The 20,926-nt window shown below is 32.0% G+C and overlaps 2 protein-coding genes across 8 annotated transcripts; both read left to right on the top strand.

Moving 5' to 3' along the window:
- Positions 1 to 3,535: 3,535 nt before the first annotated feature.
- LOC107415600 (cyclic nucleotide-gated ion channel 17) lies at positions 3,536 to 11,157 on the top strand. Of its 5 annotated transcripts, none has more exons than XM_048474541.2 (8): positions 3,536 to 3,870; positions 4,837 to 5,063; positions 5,270 to 5,407; positions 6,436 to 6,648; positions 6,833 to 7,134; positions 8,237 to 8,348; positions 9,405 to 9,641; positions 10,153 to 11,157. In XM_048474541.2, exons 2-8 carry the CDS (start codon positions 4,956 to 4,958, stop codon positions 10,876 to 10,878), a joined length of 1,836 nt encoding a protein of 611 aa, XP_048330498.1. In that variant the 5' UTR covers positions 3,536 to 3,870; positions 4,837 to 4,955; the 3' UTR covers positions 10,879 to 11,157. The 5 variants fall into 5 exon arrangements, with proteins under 5 accessions (XP_048330498.1, XP_048330495.1, XP_024930943.2 ...); XM_048474538.2 differs by having other exon boundaries at positions 4,837 to 5,155; XM_048474544.2 differs by lacking the exon at positions 3,536 to 3,870 and adding an exon at positions 3,922 to 4,115.
- Positions 11,158 to 11,946: 789 nt separating this feature from the next.
- LOC107408815 (uncharacterized) lies at positions 11,947 to 16,707 on the top strand. 3 transcript variants are annotated; one of them, XM_048474524.2, is made up of 10 exons: positions 11,947 to 12,097; positions 12,188 to 12,253; positions 12,836 to 12,998; positions 13,121 to 13,207; positions 13,643 to 13,770; positions 14,331 to 14,427; positions 14,530 to 14,607; positions 14,690 to 14,915; positions 15,218 to 15,441; positions 16,411 to 16,707. In XM_048474524.2, the coding sequence occupies exons 1-10, from the start codon at positions 12,087 to 12,089 to the stop codon at positions 16,447 to 16,449; spliced, it is 1,119 nt and encodes a 372-aa protein (XP_048330481.2). In that variant the 5' UTR covers positions 11,947 to 12,086; the 3' UTR covers positions 16,450 to 16,707. The 3 variants fall into 3 exon arrangements, with proteins under 3 accessions (XP_048330481.2, XP_048330488.2, XP_048330484.2); XM_048474531.2 differs by lacking the exon at positions 11,947 to 12,097 and having other exon boundaries at positions 12,104 to 12,253; XM_048474527.2 differs by lacking the exons at positions 11,947 to 12,097; positions 12,188 to 12,253 and adding an exon at positions 12,360 to 12,608.
- The last annotated feature ends 4,219 nt before the right edge of the window (positions 16,708 to 20,926 follow it).

Here is a 20,926-nt window from a genome sequence, read left to right as displayed (position 1 = left end):
ACATTATATAAAAATAAATAAAAAGGAAAGAAATTAACAAGGCTATTATTATTATTTTTTTTAAGGGAAAAAGGCTATTAGGTATTAAATAATTTTATATGATGCATGACTTTTAAGTATATTTTAAGTAGTACTAATGATATTAATTAATTCAACTGCATATACCAAACAACCAAAAAAAAAACAAAAAAAAGGTACATATATTTTTCAAGCCTTATCCTTAATCGTCTTATCCGAAAGCCGCCTTGTGAAATTTATTACTTGTAAAATATCATTTTATTAACTTGATAAGATTATTAACTAGCAAAGAAGACATTTTTCTAATCATGAACTATTTTGGAGGTTGGTTTGAGGCCAATAATTGCCAAACACATTAACGGATCAATTGGGGTGCTTAATTATATATAATAAGGAATTTTATCGAATTTTAGTACCTATTATATATTAATTCCTTACTATATGTTTTTGTTTTGTTTTATTTTCCCCTTCAATTAATCATCCATATTGGCGTGCAAGAACCTATTTAACAGTTTAATTAAATCACAAACAAAGTCAGAAATGTTAGTTAATATCTTTTACATGAACACGTTAATTTTACTTGTGAAATGCTCTTACATATACAGATTACCTTTAATCTTTTATCATTTCATGCAATTAGGTGATCATATTCTTTGATGGAAAATTACCATGTATTTGTCGAAAAGTCTAGAAGAATTTTTGCTTGTGTTGGAGAACTAACTTAACTTGTGGAATTTTCAAAAGTGGTTGGTTTGTTGAATAGGCTAGCTATTGGTTGGGTCAGTCTTATATTTGGCAAATTTTGCGTTTGGCTTTGGAACAAACATTGCAAAACGCATGGCTTCCCATATAAATTGAACCATATCAATTTATGTCTTCCAAGAAATAAAATTTGAATAGAAAGTTTCTTAATATTATAAGCCTTATCTCTTTGTAAAAATGTTAAATGGTCGATTTTTATTTTTTTATTTTATTTTTTTATAAATTTACGCCATGAAATTTATACTGTTACTTGTCATGTATCTATAACATCTTAAACCTCTGAGTCTTTTATTTTATGCCAAACAATTTGATATTTCTAATATTGTTGAATGGAATTTTATGTTGTTCTAACTTGGGGGTCTTGAATTGCCTAGCCTCCACGACTTTATTTGATGGTTGAATTTGTCAGAAATGGAACCTGGAATGTTTAAATGTTTCTTAAATGGCAGCAGGAGAGAAACGTCAAGTTGAAGATAAAAATGAGTTAGGATTTCGGAAAATCATAGGTAGCCATCACCATTAGTCTAAATTTGACAATTAGCTTGACTTGAACCATTAAGGAGAGCATTCAAATTTAGACCAATTATCAATAATGTAGCCTCGTTTGGTTTCCAATTTTTATATGATTTCTTGTTTTAAGAAAAAGGTATACCAATCAATATTATATCTTAATTAAACTTTAATGTTTTTGGATTCATTACACCATATGTACCAATGAAAGGTTCATTACATCATATTTTTCGTTCATTTTTTTTGTTAAGCGAAAAATAAGTACCTTTTTTTTTTCTTTTTTCTTTTTTTTTATAAAATCAATACTATATAAATTATATTCTGTATGCATATAGCATAGTATTATTCCCTGCAAATAAAATCTGAAGCTCTGTATGGTATCAAAATTTTGTGCTAAAAAGGTAATCTTTTTTTCTTTTTTCTTTTTTCTTTTCTTTTTTTTTTTTTGAAAACTGCTAAAAATATAATCTTAGTGAAGAAAATCAAATCCATTACATGTTAGAGTCAATGTTCTTCTATATTAGTATAATATATGTTTTTTTTGGCAAAATAGTATAATATATGCCAATAGAAAGTGTGATAAAGTTACTTTTTTTTTTTTTTTAATACACCCGGTATATATACTTTTTCACTTTCAATATACCATTTTTATTCTAATGATGGGTATTAGGTATATATGTACATTTGAATAATGATATGTAAAATTGAAATGCATTTAATATATATATATATATATTAAACTCATTAAAAATATTTTTTTAAGAAAACGAAAGAAAGAGGGAAAATAATTAAAAAAAACTAATGGAAAGAAAAAGTTGAGATATGAAAAAAATGGAAAACTGTAAAGTAAAATAAATATAGGGAAAAAAAAAAAAAAACCTGGTGTTGGAAGTGGAGGCTGGAAATGAAACAAGCCCAGTGGCCCATTAAAAAAAGATATGGGCTTCCAATTCTATCTGTTGGCTTTGTTGCAAACATCCGGTTGTAAATATTTGTTCCATGCAGTTAGGTTGTACCGTTTTCTAAAAGAATCGGCAATAAAAAAAACGTATCTTTCTGTTGACCAAGAAAATGAAACAAAGAGGACGACAAATATGCATTTTGACTCAGTTGAGAAATTGTGATACGAAAATCATTCCTTAAATTTGGAATGAAACTTTGCAGTATGTTTTGTAATTTCTTGATTGATTAAATTTACGAAAAATTGATTCTCTATTTGTAAATTTTTCTTGTTTTTGGGTTGTACTATATAATTCGTTATTGGTCTTTTAGATTTCTTCTTATTAGTTGAACAACAATAAAAGAATATATAAAACTATAAAAGTAAGTGTGAATCCTTCTTCTTCTTCAAATGAATTAAATAACAATAAAAGTAATATATATGTATATAGAGAGATATATTGTTATATGTAGATACATATTTTTACCAAAATGAGTAATTTTCTTTTATTTTATTGAGTCACAAAAGGAGTTTTTTTTTTTTTTTGGTAAATACGTGAAGAAAATGGCCATGTGAAATAATTATTACATGAAAGGTAATTGAATTTCAAAAAGGTGTACATCAACCATAGTACTGTGCAGGTCACATTCTACATGATTCTTTGTCCTATTTAAGATTCATCCAATCCAAAATGGTGTTACAAATTTTCGTTATGTGCTAGTGGTCCTAGTAAGAGTTAAATCCAGGTTTTATAAAATCCAGATTACATAACAGAAAAACAAATTAAAAAAAAAAATTTAGTATAGCAACTTTTTTTTTTTTCTCTTTAATTGCATAAAATTCAGAGCTAAAACCCTAAAATACCATTGAATCCAAACTGGTAACAAAAAGTAATGAAAAAAAAAAATAATTTTAAGTTGGCAATAAAATTACTCTAATATGCTCTTTTGAATCAAAAGAAATAAAAAATAACGGATAGATAGAGATGTACCATATATTCCTCCAACATCATATAAAAAAAATGGTTATTTTTTCAATAAAAAAGTTGATAAAATCATTATATGAAAGAACATTTATAGTACAAAAAAAAAAAAAAGTTGCTTCAATTATTAATTAAGAAATAGAATAATCTATTACAGAAAGATGAGAAATGTTTTTAATCAATTTGAATTGATTTCCAATATTTCCATTTTTTTGTCATAGAAAAATTAGGAAAGTGGGCTAATGGATGAGCTAGAAAATGGAAGAGACAAAAACATCAATTGGTGGAATGATTTATATACTTTTTGGCCTTTGGGGGTCAGCAGCCATTGACTTGGTTTTGTGAGAATCTTTGTGAGAGAGAGAGAGAGAGCTGAAGGCTGCTGTCATTCCCTCCCTCTCACATGACACAAAATATTAAAACAAACACAAAATATTAAAACAAACACCTAATTTTTTGACTCTAATTCCCTTCATTCACACACTCAGGCTTCAGATTTGCTTTAGAGGGAAAGAGAGAGAAGCTTCACTCAAAGGGACTAAAGAAAAAGCGCCTTCCTTTACAGTAATTTGGGGCCCAAAATGCTAGGGTTTTGAAGGATCAGATTTTAGCTTCCTCATGTGCTGGACATGGAATTCAAGAAGGAAAAGCTTGTCAGGTGATTTCCAGGAAGTTGTTATTATTATTATTATTGTTGTTGTTGTTGTTGTTATTATTATTATTATTCTCTGTGATTTATTTATTCTCTCTGTTTTGGGGTTGTTGAGAAATTGTGGGAAAAAGACTTTGATTTCTTGGCGTTTATGCTACACAAAGAAGTAAGATTAGCTTAAAAAAAAACAAAAATGATGGTGATTGAGCTCTTTACTGGAGAATAGGAAACTCTTTGACTTTAACGATGAGGTAAATTTTCGGCTTTTGAAACCTTTGATGCTATCTGCTAAAGTAGTTGTGGAATGGGGACCTTTTATTTGTTTATTATTATTACTATTATGAGCTATTGTTTTGAAGGCTCAGTTTTGTTTGGTTTACAGAGAGTGATCAAAATTAAAAAAAAGAAAAAAAAGCCTCAGATTTTTGTTTTAGTAAAAGGGAGCCATGGAAATATTATAGCTTTACTCAGCTGCTCTGTACCCAACAACAGCTTATTCGATTTTAAATACAGGATCCGTGATAGAAAAACTTTCTTCAATAAAGCATATGGACTAATATGTTTAGCAGTTGTTTTTCAATCCTTTTGTTTTGTTTGATTGGTGAGAAGATGTGGGAAGTTTTTAGAATTTCATTATCTTGAACCGGAGAACCGAACCCATATTGGATCGAATTGAAGTAGACTACCGTAGCTATTGTTGTAAATGAGGTGTGCTTAGTCATTTGGAAGCCCAAAATTATAGAATATGGAGCTCCTATCTAATTATATATTCTTCTTCTTCTTCCTGTTCTTCATGGTTTCTTTTAATGAATTATGCAAATTTTTTTTTTATCTATTTAGTTTGCTTCCTAAAATATTTTCTCTTGTAGATGAGACTAACTCAGTAGTGCTATAGATAGTCTCTAGGAACTATTTTCTCTAAAACAACTTGTTTGGAAGATTTTTAACGGCCTTAGGCCTTAAAATATGTAGGTTTCAGTCAGATGGAAAACACCATAAAAAATCTTTATGGGGAAGACCTGAGCCAGTGCGGCTTGAAAAATCATCATCTACATATAAGGTTTCATCGTCTTCATTACTGAAACCTGATAATGGACTGTTTGGGGACAGAAGTAAATTTGCTGAAACTCTCCGAATTGGGAGGTCTAAAGTGTTTCCAGAGGATCATGAGCCTTGGCGCAAGAGAATTCTTGACCCAGGTAGTGAGATTGTGTTGCAATGGAACTGGGTTTTCATTGTCTCATGCTTGGTGGCGCTTTTTATTGATCCGTTATATTTTTACTTGCCTATGGTGAGTGTGAATGATAACTCATGGTGTATGAAGACAGACATGAATTTGCGAATTATTGTCACTTGTCTTAGGACTGTCGCGGATTTTTTTTATTTGTTGCATATGATTATAAAGTTCAGAACTGCTTATGTTGCACCAAGCTCTCGAGTATTTGGGAGAGGTGAGCTTGTCATGGATCCAAAGAAGATTGCTTGGAGGTATATTAGATCTGATTTCTTCATTGATCTAGTTGCCACATTGCCTCTCCCTCAGGTAATATCATTGAGTTTCATTCTATGACATTTGTAACATTGCAGATCCTTTTACAAATACATGATTATATAGTTGTGTTCTGCTTTCAGTTTATATTGTGAAGCAAAATGAAATAGAGGACTAGTGACAATGCCTGACCAATCTTTGAAGTAGTGGTTTAAACATAAACTGTTAGTTGAGTGTTAGATTATCCATATGCTGGAAAACCTGATGGTAAATAGTAAGCCTATTAGATAGTCTGTTCAAATGGAGCAAAGGGGGTTTATAAGCTTAAAATTTATAGCTGTAGCATACTTCTAGAAACTGCAACTCACAAATTTCAAAACTGAAGCCATGTGATATCTCTTTAATTAAGGTCATTCTGCTCCTTTTAAACCTTCTGTTATCATGATTGCTCACAGCAATCTGAAGAGATCAAAATGAATTGGAACCTGTATTCACTGGCCACTTGTGAATGAAAGAAAAGATGATCTTGAAACTTGCACTTGTGTTTACATTGACAACAATTCTGCTTATATCTTTTTGTGCATAGTAAGATTTTCCACTGTACAAATGGAAAAAGCAAATAAACAGAAGAGCAAAATAAAAGGTACTCAAGCTTGCAAATCACTTCCAAAGGAAATTGAATCCAGTCTCCCCTGAAGCATGTTTAAGTTTTGATATTCAATTTTTGAAATACAGCAGGCTTACAGCACATCTTATCCTCCAATTTCCAATACCCTGAACCTGAGAACTGTATAGACTCTAGAGGATTGGAAGCACATTTGCTATAAGCCTTATTATGACGATAATAAGTTGGATAACATTTATTTATTTTTTTTTTTTGGGTTTAATCTCATCAGCTAACATAGGACGTAATCTAATTACTTCTATGCCTTCAGGACATTCAATTTTAGTTTGCATAAGAAGTCAGCTCATCCAGATAAATACTGTTAGTCTCATCATTAATTTTATTAATGTTGTTTTGGTTCTTACAATTTTCCATGTGAGAAAGGTGAAGCACAACTAATTGAAAGTGTTTTGTGCAGATGGTCATATGGTTTATTATACCTGCAACGAGAAGCTCGAGAACTGATCATAACAACAATGCCCTTGCATTAATTGTCCTACTCCAATATATTCCCAGATTATATTTGATGTTTCCATTAAGTTCTCAAATAATTAAAGCAACTGGAGTGGTCACAAAGACTGCCTGGGCAGGAGCTGCATATAATCTGCTATTGTACATGTTGGCTAGTCATGTGTGTAACTTTGTTGCTTTCCCTGCACTGTTAATTTTTATTTTTTTCTCCTGTCAACCCGGTTTATGGGTATTGTTGTAGACCTAATAGGAATATACTTTTACTAATATTTTCCTGGTATTTTTTTCTTTTTCATTTCAAGTCAAAGATAGCATGAACTTTATGATTTACTTTGTTATTGCAGGTTTTAGGGGCAGCTTGGTATTTACTGTCAATTGACCGATATACCTCATGCTGGAAATCCTTTTGTAAAAAGGAAGTTACCCCAATAAAATGTGATTTGCACTATTTAGATTGTGGTTCTTTCAACAAGAATAATCTGAAGGAATGGTTCAATGCCACAAGCGTTTTTGATAACTGTGCTGCCAATGATGAAAGCAAATTCAATTATGGGATATTTGAAAATGCAGTGAAAAAAAGTGTTGTTTCCTCAAACTTCATTGAAAAGTATTTCTATTGTTTATGGTGGGGCTTACAAAACTTGAGGTATGGTTCTTTTCATTGAAATAGTTTGATTTCTTGAAGACCATATAATATATTCATTTAATTTAAATCATTGGTGAATCTTTTATTCTCAACGTCCATAATTTTTATCCATGAACAGTGATTTGTTTTATGTTCTTACGGGAGGTAATTTTGACTCATAAATTTATTTTTTTGGGCTACTGTTCCTTTTTAATGTGTTCTGGCATTGACAGGTTTGGATAGTGGAACATAGTTGATGCTAACGTTTAATGGTCCATAATTTGCTGTATTAGTTACCTGTAGGATGATACCTTATTTATTTAGAATAGTGTGAGTAAATCGGAACTAGTGTAGATACGTGATATACATATTGTGGGGCTATTTTTCCTTCTTGACTAAAGATTTTCTATTAATAAATGGGAAGTGAAATAGTCTGCTTACTGTAATCTCTGCCTCTCGGAAAGAATGCAGTAAATTCTGCACCTTAAACTATTGTTACATCTCTTCTTCTAAGCAGTTGGAGATCTTGAGGGGAAGACCTTCCTTTAAATATTAACTTTATCTGTTTTTTTATTCACCATCCACTCAAAGTAAGCAAAGAAATTAAAGGTCAGATATTATGCATTTCTGAGCTCCTCAGTAAGGGCAGGATGGCGGCTTATCAAGGCTCCAGCAATGCACTCAAAACCTGACATTAATTATTTCCATTTGTTTTGGTTATCTAACTGATCATAGAATTGGTGCATTTCCTTGGTTTGTAGGTACTGGGTTTTAGAAATGCAGCTTTAGATGACCAAAATAAGTTCAGATATTGCAAGAATTTCTCAATGTTAATATTTGTTATTTAGAGATGAGATTTAAAGTTTTTACTCAAGAACAATTTATTAAGGTTCCTTTTGTTACATTCACTGACTAGCAAGGAACATCTGACTATTTTGGGCTATTAAGAATTATGAGATGCTTATCCTAGTTTTCGTTAGCTTGTTCTATTTAATAAATAACTGATGGAAGGAAATGATGACTTGGTTCTCAATTTCAAACTAAATAAATTAAATAATGTTTAAATAATCTAATTTATAGAATACTAGCAGTATTGATACATATCTGCTTCTTATTTTCTCAGTTCATATGGGCAAAATTTGATGACAAGCACTTTTATTGGAGAGACATCATTTGCAATTCTCATAGCCATTTTGGGTCTTGTATTATTTGCTCACTTGATTGGGAATATGCAGGTACTGGAAATTCTTTGCCCTTGACTTGCTACTCAAATTACTTGTCTGTTGATTAAAAATGTGTTTCATTTTCACTTTTAGAGCATTAGAAAATATCTCTTGCATGAAATTTTGCAGCGAATTTTGGCTTCTAAGTTTCTTACTAGATAGCTAAACTGTATGGATTTCTTTCCTCTCCTACCTTTCTTTGTTGGCGCCTTACAATTTATGTAAATATTTCATTCCATGCTATCTGCTTTGTTGGTGAAAAGGTGTGACTTTTAATGAATTGTCATTTGTATTTCATTCTGATATGAGATCTTTAACATTGTAGATTACATTAAGTTTTTTGTTGTAGCTTTCACACTATCTAGTGATCAAGTTTTCCTTCAATTTTTGCAATAGAATGTGAACTTTTTTATGTTTTCGTAGATTAAGAGTGAAGATAAAGAGGGATAAGATTCAATACATATTGTAAATGAAATGTTTGACGCTTTGGTGGTATTAAGGACTATAATTTCATGCCTTGAAAAAATCATTGCCATATTATTTTGCCAAGCCCTTGCACCATTTTTATAGCTAGTGTTTTGTTTAGGAGTTTGAATACATTATATGAAGGGACTGCATTGGTAAATGTTTCTGTTATACCCAGTTACACCAACTTTTTTGCCACTTCAATTGCTTGATACTTTGACAAAATTGTCGTTTTCCCTTTGGTTTGGGTTCAAGCGTTGAATGTAGGTGGTTGGGGCAATTTATATAAAAAAAAGTAACATTTAGTAATCTAAATGGGGAGAAGGTCAACATTAAGCATTTGTTTGTATTTACTTAATATATGTAACATCCACTTCTTAACATCTTAAGCTTTTGCGATGGGCTGTAACTTGATATTACTGCATGTATTTGTCTATGCTTGCATGGGGGCATTTGACTTTCTGTGGTGGGAGACTGTGGTACTACCATATCTAGTCAAGTTGGTTTGGTGGTTCTAGGTATATTTAAATGAACCATGGTCCATGATAGATGTTATTTATATATTCCTAGATTAAATGGATTTTATCATTGTTTTTGATGTAGACATATCTGCAATCTATGACTGTGAGGCTTGAGGAGTGGAGGCTTAAGCAAAGAGACACAGAGGAATGGATGAGGCATCGCCAACTTCCTGAAGATTTGAGAAGGCGAGTTCGACGTTTTGTTCAATATAAGTGGCTTGCAACTCGAGGAGTTGATGAAGAATCCATCCTTCATAGCTTACCTGCTGATCTTCGTCGTGACATCCAACGTCACCTATGCCTAGATCTGGTCCGCCGGGTATGATTCTCTGGCAAGTATTTTTGCCTTCTAGAGGTTTAACCATCATTTTCTTGATCTGTTCTTACATTCTATTCAATATAATTGTATCTGAGGATTCTTCAAAAGGTTTGTTTTCCATCATAGGTGCACCAATCTGTGTTGTAGAAACAAACGGCTATTCTGATTTAGCATGAAACTCTGCTTTCTCTGTGAAGTGTAACTTCTTGATGAACTTTTTTGTCAGATTAGGATCATGGACAACTTACCTTCGAAATCTCTTTCATTACACCTCCCCCCCACCAAAAAGAGAAAAAAATAAAAATAAAAAAATAAAATAAAAAACAGCCTTAGAAATGTCTTTAAAAATGCATGTCTTTCCTATTTTGTTTTTAGTTTCTGTGATCTGCGCGATATGACTCTGATTCTGTGGGTTACATTGTAAATTGACGTAAGGTAATGATATTGAAATGGTAGTGCCTTTATCCGTTCAGTTTTTGCATGTTAACCCACTTGCTTTTCTCATCTGCAGGTACCATTCTTTTCCCAGATGGATGATCAGCTGCTCGATGCAATATGCGAGCGTCTAGTTTCCTCTCTAAGCACCGCAGGCACCTACATTGTTCGTGAGGGTGACCCTGTAACGGAGATGCTTTTCATTATCAGAGGTACACTGGATAGTTCCACTACCAACGGAGGCAGGACTGGTTTCTTCAACTCAATCACATTGAGACCGGGAGATTTTTGTGGGGAGGAGCTACTTGCATGGGCATTGCTCCCAAAATCCACTGTCAACTTGCCCTCTTCAACTAGAACGGTTAAAGCACTTAATGAAGTTGAAGCTTTCGCATTGCGAGCTGAAGATCTCAAGTTTGTGGCCAACCAGTTTAGGCGCCTCCACAGCAAGAAGCTTCAACATACCTTCCGGTTTTACTCCCACCATTGGAGGACATGGGCAGCGTGCTTCATACAGGCTGCTTGGCGTCGGTACAAGAAGAGGATGATGGCGAGGGACTTAATGAGGGAATCATTTGCTGCCATGGATGGGAAAGAGGCTTATGAGACTGAGCAAGAGGAAGAGGAACAATTTTCTGGTAGGTCCAATCCTTCTATGGCAAAAATGAATCTTGGGGTCACGATTTTGGCTTCAAGGTTTGCTGCAAACACAAGGAGAGGTGTTCAGAAGCTCAAAGATGAAATGCCAAAATTACGAAAACCAGAAGAACCTGATTTTTCCACTGAGCCTGATGATGAGTAGTTGCTTCTTTGTATTAAAGCTTCTAGGCGTGGCTCGCTAAAGAGCAGAGGCCTTAAGGGTCCAATATAAGAATGTATTATTAAATATATGCTACCATTTTTTTTTTTAATTTTTTTTTTATCTTTAATTCTTATATATATATATTGTATAATATATAGAGTAGTTTTAAGGTGGTCTTGGTTTTGCTGTGTATGTTAAGTATACATACTAAAATCGATGATTTTAAAAAAATATCGATTTTTATCGGTTTGTATCTGTATCATAAAATATCATTTTATATATATATATATATATATATATATGTATAATAAGTTTGGTTTTTTTGGAAAACACAAAACTAACTTTTGGGATTCATCAATACAAAATAAGGGATAAAAAAAAAAAACATTTTACTTTATGCTAGAATAATTTGGAAAAAACGGAGAGATTATTTTTTGCAAAAATTTCTTTGTTCATTTAAAAAAAAGATCTGTGTCGTGTGTCAGCTGATGATAGAGTTGGATTTTACCAGCCTAATTCAGTGGATGAAACCGGTAAATAAGATCCAAATTGTACCTAGAATTGTCATAATGAACTTTTTTTTTTAATAAGAAAAAAAGACAAAAAAAAAAGAAAAGAACTCAAATATTAGCAATGAAGATACAGTCCATCCGAAAACTTCAAAACAAAATAAACAATAATATTTTAAAGATCTGTTAATGAAATGAAGGATCAAAGGATATCTATGACTGTTCCCGGAAAATAATTTTCAAAGAACAACGCGTTGTGAGTGCTTTTATTTTATGTTTTACAGTTTCAAACGTGGAAGGCGAGTAAAGCAAGAATCATGAATAAAAATAAAAATAAAAATGATAAAGAAAAAGATTTTTTTTTTTTTAAGAAAAATAAATATAGAAAAGAAAGCTAAGTGCATGAAGATTGAAGGAACAAGTTTTCAGAATATTTGAAACTATTTTCCCAATGCATGTAAAACCAATGTACTTTTTTTTTTTTTTTTTGTTTAAATTCTTCTTGGTCTGAGAAAAATGGTAGAAAAATGGGCGACCGAAGAGGGCGTCAGTCATTGTTTGTTTTGTTTGTTTTTTTGTTATTCTTTTGGTTTTTGGGGTGGAAGACATATTTTAGTTTGTCCTTATCAATATTTACTGTTTTTAAGGGAAGTTTCCACTTGCAGATTCAACACGTTTCTCTGCTTTTGTAATTTAATCATGTTGTTAATGTAAGTTGGGTCATCACCGAGACACCAAAACATTTTTTTATTAATTAATTAATTTATTTATTTTTTTGTATCCTCTTCTTTCCTTCACAGTCAAACTCAAGCCCCGTTCTCTCTCTCTCTCTCTCTCTCTCTCGCTCTTTATCGCTTATGCCTCAGGTACTGAATTTTTATTTGTTCTTGTTTTCAATGTCTAAGTTATTGTCATTATATTGAAACTAATATGTGTCAACTGTCCAAATTTGCAAATAAACTGATTAGAGGAGGTTCTATATTTCAGCTGGAAGCTATAAATTGTTAAAGAAATGTGGGTGGTGTCAGTGGGATGTATTGTTTTGGTCATTTTGCTGTCTCTGTCTCTGTTTTTGATGTTTGCAATCTCTAGCTTCACTGATCTTCATGACCCATTTTCTGGATTTGGAAGAAGCTTCACCTCCTCTTATTTGTTCAATTCCACTCTCACATTTCATCGTACTAGCCAATTACTTGATCCTTTTCGTGTCCCTTGTACCAGGTGTTCTATTTCTTGTCATTATATCTTTGTCAATCCTTTTATAACTTGTGGTGCGTTTCCATTATACCACTAAATTCCAACTATCATAAAACTATAATTGTTCTCTTTTTTTCTCTTTTTTTTTTGTTTTTTGTTTTTTGTTACTGATAATGGACACATCGAATGCGCATTGGAACTACATATTTGAATGGCTTTTGGGAGTAACAACGTGCTTAAATTTTATGCAGGAAATTAGCTAGTACATTTGCTGAAAATACAACTTCATTATCCCAGAATCAGAGTTTTAAGATGAAAAAGGATTGCTGCGTCGAGGGCCCTTTACTAGAGAAGTTCACATTTCCTGCAGATTCTGCTCCCTTCAAAAGCTGTCATGCTTCCACCATTGTTGAGGTTATGCAAGTTAAAAGAATTGATATTGAATAAAAGAACAATTTACTACTTCTTTGTAGTTGTAAAAAGTTTGGTTCATTCACATAGTTAACTGACTTGTCGCTTCTTTGCGGTTTATGTAGGTTGGTAAAGATCATTTTTTGGTTGCCTATTTTGGGGGTACATCAGAGGGAGCACTAGATGTGAAAATTTGGTTACAGACATACAAGGTGAATATATGATTATTGCTGTATCCAATAAGAAATTTTTAGTGTAGATTTCAGAACTATGGTTTCCATGCTATATTGAGGTATCCTGTTTATAATTGGTTTTCATTTTTTCCCCCCTTTATATATATATATATATATACTTTATTTTTTATTTTCAGTTCCACTTTCACTCTGCACACATTAAACTGAGAACAGACCGTTCGCTTTATGCTAGTAAAACTGGGTTTCATCAAACCAATTATCCAAATATTTATTTGCAAATTCAATGCATTATGCTATCTTTAAAGGAAGAGTTCAATATGTATATGACTTAATCATAACTGAACTTTTAAAACTCTATTCTTAATCTAGTTTCTTAGGTTCTTTCCTAAATTTCCTACTCAAATCTATACTAACTTTTAGATATTTTTTAACACTCTGGAATTTGCTGGGCAGAATGGTTGTTGGCAAACCCCAGAAATCATTGATGAGGAACCTAATGTTCCAATGTGGAATCCTGTGTTATTTAAACTTCCATCAGATGAATTGCTACTGTTCTACAAAGTAGGCCAAGAGGTTCAAAAGTAAACTTTTTACCCTGTGATCTTTCGTTTTACAATTATATTCAAAATCTTGGTAGTGAACTTTATGAAAGTCTACAATTTGTTTTAGTTTCCAATTGTAGGGAGATGATAGTTGTTTCATCTATGTCATAGTTTGGTTTACCAAAGTCAAAAAGTTTACATTATATGCCATATGGGATATGTGTAAACCTGTTAAAACGTTTGTTGAAATTACAAACTACAGAATGTGGAAAGATCAAACTACAGAATGTGGAAAGAGCAAAGTTTCACTTGAAGAGGCAAAAAACCAATAGACTTGAGCATGTAGCGATGCCAGTGGATGAATGGTGGTTCATTAAATGTCCTTCTTTACCTTGAGGCTTAAAAACAGACCTTAAACCTTATGGCTTCCCCTGTGTTTGAAAATGTTATATTTTTATATTACCAGATTATCTGACTTTTACTTTTTCTTTGATGGTTATACCCCTTAGAACTTGTCACTGCTGGGTTCCAAAATGGTAAAAAGTACTGGCTGTTATTTCGTTTTGGTCTGTGATAACTGTTGATTTAATGAACTCCAGATGGAGTGGATGCATGAAGCGGTCATATGATAAAGGTATTACATGGACAGAAAGAGAACAACTTCCTCCTGGTATATTAGGACCCATAAAAAACAAGGTAGTGGTCAAATATGCACTATTGACATTTTTGCATGTCATAAAGCTGCATTTTTATTTCTTCATAAAAATGCTGCTTTTTCCCCCTTTCTCTATTACTCAGCCTATCTTGCTGGAAGATGGAAAATTGCTCTGTGGATCCTCTGTTGAAAGTTGGAACTCCTGGGGATCATGGGTGGAGGTTGTATAGACAATTTGACTCTATTGGAAAGAGAAACTTCAGTGATCTCTGGGGTTGCTTACATGTTTATTGATCCTGTCAGGTCACCACAGATGCAGGTCGGTCTTGGAGAAAGAATGGACCCATTTACATTGAAAATGAATCTCTCAGTGTGATTCAGCCAGTTCCTTACCAGACTAAAAAAGGGACCTTGCGCGTTCTAATGCGATCCTTCAATCATATTGGTAGAGTTTGTATATCAGAGTCCCATGATGGTGGCCAGAACTGGGGCTATGCAAAAGCTACTGAGCTCCCCAATCCAAACTCAGGTTAATGGCTGAATTACAGTGCTTTTATTTTAGGAGGAGCTTATATAAATGCATAGGCATTAAGAATCATGTGGGCTTAAGTGGAAATGAAAATTTGAGTTTATCATGTTCAAAATGGTTTACAAGGTCAAGTGTTTTTACAGCCTCCTTCATTAGATGGATGGCAAGAAAAATTCCTTTCTCAGCTTTTCTAATTGTCCAAATTCCAATTAGTTCACCATAAGTTAATCTGTTAGCCCTAAATTTTTACCTCAGTTTGTTCCATTTCCCATTAGGATTATTATGTAAATTTCTCTTATCAGGTATTGATGGGATAAAGCTGAGAGATGGCCGCCTCTTACTTGCTTATAATACAATCTCAAGGGGTGTACTTAAAGTTGCCCTATCTACCAATGATGGTGACTCATGGCAAAATGTTGTGACATTGGAGGAGAACCTAGCAATGGAATTCTCATACCCAGCTGTTATCCAGGCTAGTGATGGGTCTATCCACATCACCTACACATATAATAGGACACAAATTAAGGTATTAATTTGATTTTTGATCTCCAAGATGCATATTATATAGGGTTAAACATATCTTCGGGTCCTCTAATTTCTAGGGAGTATGCAATTAAAATTTACATTATTGTGGGTCCTATAATTTCTAGAATTTTTCATTTTTGGGAGTATGACATTAAATTTTTCAATTGAGGCACTCAAATGACAAATTTCTTTCAATTAAAGACAATTTATGATAGAAGACTTCTAAGTTAGGACATATGATGGGACGTGACTTCTATCTTGCCTGTTTAGATACAATTTTATAAGAAGAGGAATTCCATTGAAATTTTTTAATAATGAAGGTCCCTTAGGAAAAAGAAACTTGAAGTAAAGGCTAGGCTATTACCTAACAGATAAGTGTGAGTACTTACAACTTGTCAAGTTATTTGCATATGTGATAGTTACAAACTTTAAGTAACCATGAACTTTTAATCAATAATTATCAATTTTGTTATTTCTTTAAATGTATAAATACATATATATTATTTTGAGATATTATGCCACTAAATTACGATTATTGTTTGTTGATTTCCACTAAACTGAATATTATTTAATGTCATCTTATGACCCAAAGTTCATCGTGCATCTGAAAGAAAGAAAAAAACTTAATTTGATGAAACTTTTTGTGTGGTTAGTTTCATTTGACCCTAGTATAGAAAAGTTTCAAGCAAGGCGTTTATTTATAACTTGGTTTCAGTTGAGGACTTTAGGTTGAACTTCACTACTTAGTTATCCTTGAATGAAACCAATTTTTCATTCTGAGGCCTCTCAACAAGAAGGCATACAATTAATGAGTTTCACTTGATGATTGTTTAATACCTTTGGTCATTCTTCCTTACCGTTCAACAAAAAGTCAACCATCTTTGCTTAACAATGTTACTCTTACTCTTTGAGAGAATATATACATATAGGAAGATAACCTCTTCAGCTCTTCTGATATTTCTTTTGGCAGCATGTTGTCCTTAAACCAAATCAGTGCAATGACACATGAATAACGAGTAGAAGAAGGGCTTTTTTGTTGTAAGTATTATGTCGCTTAATTATTAGCAAATATTTATTGTAAGGCCATAAAACTGTGGTCATATAATGACGGAGATTATCAGGTTTTTGCTTTATTGGAGTTTCAATTAATTTGGGATTTTGCTATTTAATGTTTCTTTATTTTGGGGTTGTTTGCAATATGATGAATTAGACATTATGAGCTAAAAAGATCATGATCTGTATAAAATATTTTCTGTTTCAATCTGATTATTGGTGCTTCTTCATACCTCCCATCACACCTACCACTTCCTTTTCCTTTTATACTTGCCTTGTTTCTTCAGTTACCCTGTTCTTTTTTCTTTTTCTTTTTTTCTTTTTTTCTTTTTTTCTTTTTTTTCTTTTTTTTTTTTTTGTTGGGGGTTGCTTCTCATATTTCTTTCTTCTACAATTCTGTTTAAATGAACTTTTCCTTATACCGTCAATCTTTACATCCTCATTTTGATTGCTTGAGGATTTTTTGACACAGCATAGGTTTTAAGCCCATCAATCATAATGTGTAGTTTTTTTCCACTTCCATTACTAAGTTTTTTGTGTAACTCTGAGTTACTGCATTCATCAAGTATAGTTGAATAAGGTATAACCTATTTGGAATTTGAATTAAGTCATATGCTGACCAAGAAGATCTTTAGGATGCTGCTGCTGGAAGAATCCTGCTTAAGTTTGTGAATCATCTTTTGAATGCTGCAAAAATACTACCGTGCTTCTCATGCTTACTTGGTTCAATTTCCAGCTGCAGAAATCCTTATAAAGTAATATCTTTGTAGCAGATAGTAATATATGGTATCACCAATCCTTAGAAAATTTTAATGCTTTAGTCACCTTAGTTCCCGTTGTAGTTAAAGTATGAGCAATTTGATATTCAAGGTTTCTAAAAAAGAAAAATGATATCCAAGGTCTTTTATACACAATTGTAAGCATACATTATTTTATCACCAATTTCATATAAATTTAGATTTCATTTTAGTATAAGTTTGTTCCCCATCTGTATCATAGCTTGGATATTGTGTCATGAAGTTCTGAATAGGATTATGCATACTTTGTTTAAAATCAAACTCCTTTTAAAAATCTGTTCATTCTTGTAAAGATTTCTGTGTTTGCTTTTTTGTTCTCTGTTTAAGGTTGCTGGCTATATCAAGTTTATTGATAGGGGGTAGTTTATTGGAGAAGATGCTTGATATACATTATTGGGCTTGCTTTCTATAATCTATAGCTTTTGGGATAGACACAATTGACCAATGATATCATAGCTTTAATAATCGAGAGGTCTTTTATTCGATCTTTGGTATCCCGTGGAATTTGTATTTGTATTGAATTATCGTTTGAATTGTTTGGCACATGTAGAATCTAGTTTCTTCCTCTATTAATGCACTTACAGGTGAGGGGGTATATATTTGATATACACTGTTAGGCTCATTTTCTACAAGCTATAGCTTTTGGGATAGACGACAACTTAGAATATTTGAATCTCCTTAATTATAGTTGATCCATTTGAAGAGTAACTACCATCATCTAGATAGAGTTGAGATGGATCACGCCATATAATTACACCATTTGCTTCCTAAAATTAAATGTTGATGTTTTGCTTGTAGGCCAAAGAAACCAAAAAAAAAAGGTTTTGTTGTGGAGTGGTGCTAGAGAAATTAGCTAGCACCTCATATCTTGTAATTCGATCCATGTTAGGACCATTACCAGATTGAAATTAACTTTCCGGCATTATAAGTGAATATTCTAACCTTTTGAAGTTTGAGTTGTGTGTAGAATAAACAAAGTTTGTCTCTCATTTCTTATGGTCTCAGCTGCTCTACATTGTCCTTGTAATGAGTTTGCCGTTCATGAGTCAAGATTACTGGTAACTTGTACAAATTCTAGACTGTTATTCCTGAAACCATTTTGAACCAGTGCCTCAAGCCTAAAAGCCAATATAAATATGGTCTAGGTGCTGGATGCTGATTAATTGCTGTACTGGATTTTATAATTTAATATGATTTGCTCATTGGTTTTATTTCTTTTAAACTTTCGATGTTGGCCTTCATAGTAATGCTCTTTGTACTAGCCAGTATCATCAATTTGTGATAAAAACAGAATCAATCTTGACCTCCTTATGGCCACAAACAATGCTTTTGCTGACATAATTTGTTTTCTGATTGATCAAATAAGTGCCATAGTCTGAAAATTCTATGATATGATGGTGAGTTTGTGAATCCCAACACCGGGCTTAACATGCTCTTTCTCTTCCATTTTCTTAATATAGGATATTCTTTTTTCATACGTAATATTGATGCTGGGATTATTAATACATAGTAGACATTGTAGAGTGGCCGTCTGTCTGGTTTTTTGTTTTTGTTTTTTTGTTTTTTTTTTTTTTTTTGTTTTTTTGTATTTTTTTTTTGTTTTTTTTTTTTTGTCTTTTTGTCTTTTGGGATAAGGTTGTTGGATCAAAGTGTGTAGCCGACAAGCAATGAATGAAAGTTAGAAAAAAAGTCTTTGAGATGCCAAACTGTAAAAGAAATTCAAGATTTACTGTAACATGGAAAAGAACTAGTGGATGTAATTTGAATTTAAAAGGTTGTGTGGGGGGTTTAGAGATGGATATAGTAGATCTATGTTTGTTTAGTGTATATTGGGTAACTATTTTGGTCATTGGTTCATTGTTTCGATTTTGATTTTTGTCACCTTTAGTATGAAAAAAAGTCCCCAAAAAATTAAAAAATAATAATAAATTTCGTATGAAAAAAGTTGTTCCGACATGTTGGTGTGGATCTCGTTTTAATTATGTATGTGACATAGAGTCAAGTCTTCCACCACCCACCCGTTTACTTCCCACCAAAATCAAATTGTCAACTCTCATTGGTCATTGATTCCTCTATACATTTTCACACCTTTTTTCTTAAATAATAATAATAATATAAAACCAACGATTTAATTGTCTTACATTACTCTCTTAATCCTCATGATTGTCGAAAACTTTAGGGGAACTTAATTTATCCATTTATTATTTTATTTTTATAATAAAACGGTAAAACCATTTTTATTTTTTTATTTTTTGGGTGTCTTCTCACCTAGTTTTGGAACATGGAAATTGCAATGAAATTGAAAAGGAAAGAAATCAAATTTCTCAATTATTTTATGAAAACTATAGGTTTATAGAATAAACATTTTTCTTTCTCGTATATAATTTATAAAATAATAGTTCAAGAAAGATATTGATTTTAAATACCACAATTACAATTTTCTAAAAATAGTACAAAAAAGCAGTTTATATAACCGAGTGCCTTAAAAAAAATGTTTTTAAATAATATGTCATTATTTAGTTGATGTGGACCATGATATAAGAAGTTTTCTCTATAACTTTTTCATGGAGTTTTTGCCATATTAAATTTGTTTAAATCATGTAATATCAAAATTCTTTGAAAGGAGATGGCTCATGTGACCCGCAAGAAAGTGGTCACCCCAAAATGATTCATTTGCGAAAATGGATGAAAGATGTGCCTTGGCCGTCTGGCAACTCTTAAATGATAGATATGGACCATATATGGTCAAACTTTTATTTGATGTCATAGTTCATATGCGGTCGATTTAAATTAATCAATATCTGCTAATTAAATTGGACTTTAACATATACAATCCCCATCATTATCATCTATTTTCTCGATGCAATTATATGCCTACAGCTATACGGCTAACTAATTAGTTTCTTATACTATTTGTGGGTCTTCTTGTCTAGTAAGTGATGTGCAATTTTATTTTCTAATAAATATATTTCAACATCACCATCTAATTGAAAAGCCCATTTTTTTTTCTTAAACCAAATCGTTCAATATTTCAAACCAATAAAGCATTGTAAGAATGAAAATTTTTAAGAAAAAAAAAAAAAAAAGATTGATTTTTTGAATTTGTAATTAAGATCATTAATTCAGTGTCTTTATCAACAAATGTCAGGTTTATATCAAAGCCTTTGATAGCAACAAGTTGTAGAGAATTGGCCTCATTGATATTATTCGACGCGTGAATCACAGCGAAGGAGTTATTACACAATTCATTTTGTCAAACTGGATGAAATTGAAATATACGACATGACTTGGCCATTTGATAACTCTTTAATGAAAATGTCATGATGGATTTAGTTGAGTTTTTTTTAATACTTCTTCATCTATGGCTGATTTAAATTAATTTTGGTGGAAAACGTAATTTGTTTCTTCTTTGGATTCAAGTTCAACATACCTGCAAATTCGTCAAATTGGATATTGAAAACTCAATTATATATATATGTAACATATGTAAGTAAGCTAATAATGATTTTTTTTTTTTTAAATTACAATATGGGGAGGGAGATTTTCACCCATAATAAGATTTGAATACTGGATTAAAGGTGTATATTCAATGATTTTACAGTTGGCCAAGTTTGTGAGTACAACTAATAATAATTA

The sequence above is a fragment of the Ziziphus jujuba genome, chromosome 1, assembly GCF_031755915.1.
Source record: "Ziziphus jujuba cultivar Dongzao chromosome 1, ASM3175591v1".
NCBI classification, from domain to species: Eukaryota; Viridiplantae; Streptophyta; class Magnoliopsida; order Rosales; family Rhamnaceae; genus Ziziphus; species Ziziphus jujuba.
The sequence above is the reverse complement of the archived record's forward strand: the minus strand, read 5'-3'. Positions and strand labels throughout refer to the sequence as shown.